Consider the following 7,502-nt stretch of genomic DNA (forward strand, 5'->3'; position numbering starts at 1 on the left):
CTGCAGGAGCACACAGGAGCTGCATGGGGGGTCTGCAGGAGCACACAGGAGCTGCATGGGGAGTCTGCAGGAACACACAGGAGCTGCATGGGGGGGCTGCAGGAGCACAGGAGCTGCATGGGGGGGCTGCAGGAGCACAGGAGCTGCATGGTGTTTGCACCAGACTCATGTCCCTGCCCACACACCCTCACAGCAGGGGTCTGATATTGATGGGAGACACATCCTCCCCATCAGAGATTCCAGAAGAAAACAGAATGAGGGTTCATCTCCCCGCACCCTTGCAGTCTTTGCACTATTTGCACTGCAGATATTGTCAGTAGAACATTTTGGTTTGGAGTCATGCTGACTTATCAAAAAGAGATGTTCCTTGATGTGCAGTGGGGTTATTTGGAAAATGGAAGCAGATTTACAGGTGCAGAGTGGAGGAACAGCAGGTAATGGCCATAAGTTGCAGCAAGGGGGATTTCAACTTGATAAGAAACAAAATGAAAATCAGTGAGTGGGTAAACAGTGGAACAGGTTGTCTGGAGGCTGTGAAATCCCCATCCCTAAAGAGGCTTAAAGCACAGGTGGAAAATGGTGAGCAGTTTTGCACAGGAGATTGGACTGGAGGCCTCCAGAAGTCTGTTCAGCTGCAACAGGGTCTTGTCTTCTTGTGTGCCTGTGTGGGAACGCTGCTGTTCATTCCAGATGATTGCCAAGGAGGGGGTCAGTGGCCTGAACGTGTCAGAGCTGCAGAGCGCCTGCAGGGCCAGAGGGATGCGGTCACTGGGGCTCACTGAGGAGCAGCTGAAGGAGCAGCTTGGGCAGGTGAGTGTGCCCTGGCCTGGGCTGCTGTGGCTGGGTTCCTCAGAGGACAGATTCCAGGCAGGCACGGCTTCCTGAGAATTCATGCATGAATTTCAAGCTGGATCCTGACTTGCAGAGCTCAGCTCTAAGGCATGAAGGGTCCAGATTATGTCCTAGGCTAAGGAGAAAACCAAATCGAACTGGGGCCAGATAGAAGCAAGGTGAAGTGGGTGGGTATTCCTAACTCCTCAGACCCATTTCTTCTCATTATGGAAACTTACAACTGTGTTATCCAAACTCAGGATTGCTTTAAGGACAAAGAGTGTTGTATCAATAACTACCCACACAGAGCCAATGTGAAGCAACTTTTCCTTCTGTTTTCTTCCAACAGTGGCTGGATCTGCATTTAAAGGAGAACGTTCCTTCTTCTCTCCTCCTGCTTTCCCGTGCCTTGTACTTAATAGATGTAAAGCCACAATCTGTTCCCATTCCACAGAACAAGGCAAGTTGTTTGAATAAAACTTTTAGGTTAATAGCTCAACCATTACACACTATAAAAATGAAGGACTGTGATGGGAATCTTGATCCTACAAGTGGACTGAGGTTTTGACTCTGTGTTCTGCTGCAGACAGGTGAAGCTGCTGGAGTGGTGACATCCATGCTTGAAGGTCAGGAGACCCTCCTGGATCCTGCCCCTGTTGTACAGGGAAGAAAGGTTAGAAATAACAGCCTGCAAGCAGGAAAATGTGCTGAAATTGTTGGGAATTGAAAGCTGGACAAAACCAGTGTTTGACACGGTGGCACAGAGCACGAGCAGTGTCTGTTCTTGCACTGTGTTTGTTTCCCCCCTCAAGAGCCCCACAGTTCTTATTTAAGAGGCAAGGGAATCCACAGGGATCTGCTGTGGCACAACTGCTCCTGTTGCTGGGAGCAGCTGGTTACTCAGTGCCACGCTCTGGCTCCCAGCCAGGGAGGACTCCATCTGAATTGCTTCAGGCCTCAGCCCAGGTACATTCAGCTCAGGGAAGCCAGTTAAAGAGGACTTGTTTTTAACCCTCCTACTCAATTTGGGTTCAGCTGTCCAGGACAAAATGAGCCAAAATATCTAGAGTAAGAAAGCCAAGAGCATATGGTTCTCAGCATCACGCTGCAGTGAATTCCTTAGATTAGTCCCAGCTGATAAAAGCAGCAGCAGGAATCAAAGAATATTGTATCAACTTCCAGAAATATTTCCACATAGTTAAGTTGTGCTGGGGAAACAATGGAAATGGCAGCACAGCTTTCACAGAGTGAGCAGGGAGCAGCCTGGCTCAGAAGGGAGAAGGGGCTGGGGGGTTTAGCCCTTTCCAGGAGGGTTCTGTGACTTACAGCTGCTTTTTCCTTAAAGAGTGAAGAGTTTGTGTCCCAGCCAACAGAGAAATTGCCATTCTCAGAAGCCTCAGTGAAGCCTCCCCCACGAGAGGTGAGTTTGTCAGGGTTCTTAGACTTCCCAAAAGAGATTGTTCTTCACACAGCTTGCAGCCAAACCGTGGAAGTTCATAGTACAGGAGGCTGTGAACGCTGAGGTCAAGGAGCAACTGGAGGATCTGGATGAGAACTGGTACAAAAATACCACCCATGACAGAGAGAAGGCAAACTGGGGGAATTACTGAACCCTTGTCCTCTTCCTTAATAATCTGCCTTGGGCCCCTGGGACAGACCAGCCTTCCTTGGAGTCACCAGGGTGTTAAGAGCCACCTCATATCTGTAAAAACACTTCTGCAGTGACTGTGTTTGTTTTGCCCATTTTCTTTCTGTGAATATTTGATTTCAGTTTAGGTGCTTATGTGTACACCTGGGATGCTGCTTAAGGCAAGTTTGGGAGTCCAGACTCCTATCTCCTTTAACTTTCAGAACTTTGCTCCTTGTCAGCTGTTCTCTCCAGAGCAGCTTCCCATGCTAAATGGGAAGACACCTTCAGAAAAGGTTCTGAATTTCAACAAACATTTGTGCTGCCTAAAATCTGCCCTTTCCTTTTGCCCCTAGACCAAAATGGAAGCATCCCAGAGCAGCAAGGCTGGTGCCAACGGAGCCTAACCTGGAGCCAGCCCTGGGAGGAAGCAGCTTCCATCTCCACACCTCCTGCAAAGGGAGCAGGGGTTTCCCAGGAACCTGCTCTGCACAACAAGGCTCTCCCTCTGCCCCAGGCTTGTTAGCAGCTAGGCCACTGCTGTCTGGATGGCCCCAGACATCTCTTTTGTGCTGGATCCTCACCCTGCTACTTTTAACTTATGGTGTAAATATGTTAATAATGGTGCTGCTGTCTGTGCTGTTCCTGAGCAGGTGTTTGTGCTTAGCAAAGGCAGCTTTTCATGTCAGAGTGGCCTGTGCACAGAACAAACTGGGCTGGGGGTCCAGCAAAGCTCATTCTGCAGTGTGAAACCCTCTGCAGAAATATCCCCACGCAGCCAGGGCCAGCAGCTTGTCCTGAGTGTTGCACCTCAGGCTCCTGGTCCTGATTAGGGTGTTGTGACCAGTGACCAGCCCACAAGGAGCACGTGGCCACAGTTTTACTGAGGAGGGTAACCCAGGGAAGGAGGGAGCAGTGACAGAACTGATCAGAAGGATTCAGCCCTTGCTGGACAGGAGCAGAGCAGTGACAGGAACAGCCTGCACCTCTGGGTGTTGGCTTCCCCAGCGAGAGCTGTGCAGGTGCCACACACTGTGAGAAAATGAGATTTGCACTTTCAGGATCCCTCTGGGTCATGTGAGGGAGCAGCCTGGGACCTGCACAGCTTTCCCAAGTGTGGTTAATCCTTACCAGGCTCAGAATACACTCCTAGCGCTCTCCATGCTTTGCAAAGTGACTCCTCACATGCTCCAGTGGTGACTCAGTTTTTGCCAGACTCAGAGGATACTGAAAAGCTGTTTTTAGCATTTGTTAATTTTTTTACTCTGTCCTTTGTAAATGCTGAGAAATTACTCACATTATGGATTTTAAATATGTATATTTATACTTACTGTAAAGTTAGATTTGGTGCTAAGTAGGAGTGACATGTCTCTTCCAGAGGTCAGACAGCCTTTAGAACAACCCGACTGAAAGCCAGTTCTCCAAGGTGAGAGCAGCACTTTAAACCTGAGCCTTCAGGCTCCTACAGCCTCACAGTCAGCTGTCAGGGGTTCTGTGTCCTTAGCTCTGTACCTGAACCTCTCCTTGTGCATCCAGCCCGTCCACAGTGCCGGATCTGTGTCTAATAAATAAATGGGAGCAAATGTTATTTCAATAAAATAACACCTTTGCTGTGGTGTCACTGCTGCCTCTTAGCGCCGTAATGAGGGAAGGCATCTCCTCCTGCCTGCTGTTCCAGCCTGCTCCTGCTCCCAAAGCCGGCTGAATTCCTCCTGGCAGCCTCTGGGACCCCGGCAGGTCTGGGGTGAAATGATCGGGTAAGGGATGGCTCCTTCGTTCGCCTCCAGCAGCCCGGAGCCTCCTGCTCCCCCCGAGCAGCGAGCAGTGCCCCGCAGCCCCTGCTCCAGGCCGGGGAGAGGAGAGGAGAGGAGGAGGCTGGCGCCTGTCCTGGGCGGGAGGAAGGCAGAAGCAGCCAGCGCCGGCTGCCGAGGGAGCAGCACATTCCTGTGCTGAGAGCTTTCACAGATGGGGAGGGAAGAGGGGCTGTTGAGGAGCCCGGACATCACCTGGGCACTGCCCTTCCCTGGGTGGGCTCCGGTTCCTCCCATGTCCCCTCCAGCCCTGCAGCACCACGACCCCGTCACCCTGGGGTGTGTGCAGCTGCCTCCTGTGGTTCCAGCTCAGAAAGATGTGGAAGCTGGGACTGGACTCGCTCAGCCCGAGGCAAAGCCTCCCTCCTGCCAGGGGAGCCGGGCCCTGGAGCGGGCAGAGGGGGATGAGCCCCAGGCACTCCCTGGTCCCTTACACACCTCTGAACAAACCCATTTCCAGATCAGAAATACCCTTCTTCCCCAGCCTCACCCTGCCTGGCACCCCGGGCACCTCCCCTGGACCCTGCAGGCACCCAGGGGAGAGAGGCAGCAAATCCTTCATCACCTTCCGAGCGAGGGAAGGAAACGACCCCCGCGGAGCCCCATAAATCACGGGATTCTGTTCTGCAACACTGGGCAAATGAAACCTGCAGAGATCCAGGGCCGTGTGTGCTTTGGCGTGGGGAGAGCTTTTCCAGCCACGCCGGTGCCAAACACCTTCCAGTCTCCCCTCAGCCTGGAGAAGCGGCTCCTCTGCTGTTTATCCTTCCCCAGGGCATCCTCTCGCTGCTCCAGCCTGGAGCCGGGTGCTGGGCCTTGCCCGGGAGCTGGGGATTTCTGCTGGATGCCAGCCCTGGCCTTGCGTCAGCCTCTTCCCCAGAAAGCTGCTGGGGAAAGATGCCCCGCTCAGCACTTTTGGAGGAGATCGGTATTCAGAGGGAAAAGCAGTGATTTAGTGCAGCCCAAGCACAACAAAGGCTGGGATTTACAGCTCCCGGATCCCAGCGCCACATTCCTGCGGCCCTTCTGCCTCTGCTATAAACGTGTAACAAAGGAGACGGAGCTTTATCCCGGCTGAAGCCTTGTGGGACAAGGGCTCCTTTGTCAAACCTCCATGGAGCGGGATGGGGTGCAGGTGGCAACGTCCCCAAGGTGTCCCCATCCCACTGCCCGTCCTGCTGTCCATCCTGCTCCTCCTCGTGCTGTGGGGCAGGGCCCAGGACAGCCAGGGCTTGGGGAGCCTCGTGCCCCAGCTGCAGCTGCACACATCTGGCTCTGGCTCTGCTCAGCTGTGCGGGGCTGGAGCCCGGGGTCCTGCTGACCCCACAGCTGGGGGGGACTCAGGGCACAGAGGGGGCTGGGGGCAGCTGTGACCCCCAGGCTGGGGGGGATTGCTCCCCACACTGCTGCTGAGCAGGATTGCTCCCCACACTGCTGCTGAGCAGGATTNGGATTGCTCCCCACACTGCTGCTGAGCAGGATTGCTCCCCACACTGCTGCTGAGCAGGATTACTCCCCACACTGCTGCTGAGTGGGATTACTCCCCACACTGCTGCTGAGTGGGATTACTCCCCACACTGCTGCTGAGCCGTGCTCCAGGCCGTGGCATCCTGCACCAAGGTGGAACAGCACGGGAGCAGGGGCAGAGCCCAGCTCAGCGCTGGCAGAGCAGCCACGTCCTGGGCTGGGGCCAGGAGATTGTCCCTGCCCTGCACAGTCCCAGGGCTTTAAAAGGAGAGAACGAGGAACCCAAGGAGTGGAGAAGACAAAGGATGCTGCGAGAGCCAAACGTGCTGTAGGCCAAGCACTAGGCAGCCACTGATGCCCAACACACCCCACCCGTTCAGGGGCTCCTGGGGGCAGCACCTTTAGATCTGCTGTGGTTCTGGAGCCATTTCCCACAGGACCCTGCCCCATCTCCCTGCTAAGCAGAGATCTCGGTGCTGGGCAATGCTGGAGGGGCTGCAGGCACCCCTGACAGGGTCCCAGCTGGGGGGTGCTTTGGTCCTGGGGGTCCCCCCAGCGCTGGGTGGGGTCTGTGGGGGGCTGAGATCAGGTTTGGGGTATGCCCCTCTCCAGACTGCCCACATAGAGAGGATGGCTCCCCAGGAAGAGCAGAGAGAGCTGAATCTTCCAGCACTCAGGCAGCCCTGTGCCATCACCTCGGTGGGTTCTGCTGAGCTGCAGCCAGGGCAGCACCCCAGGGACCCTCCACGCCTGTGTCCCCCCAGAACAGGGGGCACCCAGCTGCACGTGCCCCTTCCCCAGCCCAGCCACGAGCACCAGCAGCTCTGCTGCAGCTGCTCTGCTTATTATCATATTTAATTGCCCTGCTGGTAACCCCAGGAAATGAGCAGGAGATGGTGAGAGCTGCACTTTGGGATGATGTAAACACGAGCTCCAGCTCTCTGTGCCTCGCCAAGCTGGGCCCGGAGAGAGCTGTGATTTATGGAGCCTCCCAGCCCTGCTCCCCCCCCCGGGCTGCAAGTTTAATCCAGGGCCACAAATTCAACATAAATCACTTGATTAAAAGCTCTACTTAATTTAAAGGGGGCGGGGGGTGGGCAGAGTGCAGCGATCGATTTAATTTACACCGGGAAATAGCAACAAGCAGATGCATTTCAAAAGGCCGGGGAGGCCGGGGATGCTGCAGCTGCTTCAGCCAGCTCAGCTTAACCATTCACGGGCTCTGGAGGGGCCAGCAGCCCCTCTCCCCCTCCCCCTCCATGCACAGTCAGCCACCTCCACACCACTGCCCACGCCCTGTGGGGTGCAGGGTGATAAAATATTTCTATGGGGAGTGCAGGAGCCGTGGAAAACAGAATTCCCACAAAACCAGCTGCCATCACAGCTACTCCCCGAGCATCATCTTCCCAAACTGCTGCTCGGATGAACTGGAGCACCCAGAGCCCCCACAGCCCCCTCCCCATCGCCCCCCCGGGAGGGGCCGTGGCTGGCGACGTCGCGGTTCAAGTCTTTAATAATTACAAGAATTCCAGATTCATTACAGAAGAGTTTACAACAAATAATATTTCTCCATACAAAGGCAAAATAAACTTTTCAAGTAACAGTGGCCTGGCTCCAGCATCTTGACACCAGCGGCAGGGAGGGAGGGCTTTGGGTGGCCCCAGGGCAATGCCAGCTCTGCCCAGCTCTGCCCAGGTGCCAGCTGGAGGGAGCAGAGCCAGGGAGGAGCAGGAGCAGAAGCAGGAGTAGGAGCAGGAGGAGCAGGA

The 7,502-nt window shown here is 54.9% G+C and overlaps 1 protein-coding gene across 1 annotated transcript in view; it reads left to right on the top strand.

Moving 5' to 3' along the window:
* LETM2 (leucine zipper and EF-hand containing transmembrane protein 2) overlaps positions 1 to 4,079 on the top strand; it is a 7,143-nt gene extending 3,064 nt beyond the window's left edge. Inside the window, exons 6-10 of the mRNA XM_015648698.3 lie at positions 691 to 810; positions 1,181 to 1,291; positions 1,418 to 1,504; positions 2,177 to 2,251; positions 2,815 to 4,079. Of these exons, the coding sequence (XP_015504184.1) occupies positions 691 to 810; positions 1,181 to 1,291; positions 1,418 to 1,504; positions 2,177 to 2,251; positions 2,815 to 2,865 (444 nt within the window). The 3' untranslated portion in view covers positions 2,866 to 4,079. The remainder of the gene's footprint in view (positions 1 to 690; positions 811 to 1,180; positions 1,292 to 1,417; positions 1,505 to 2,176; positions 2,252 to 2,814) is intronic.
* Positions 4,080 to 7,502: the final 3,423 nt, after the last annotated feature.

This window comes from Parus major, chromosome 22, assembly GCF_001522545.3.
Source record: "Parus major isolate Abel chromosome 22, Parus_major1.1, whole genome shotgun sequence".
Taxonomy (NCBI): Eukaryota; Metazoa; Chordata; class Aves; order Passeriformes; family Paridae; genus Parus; species Parus major.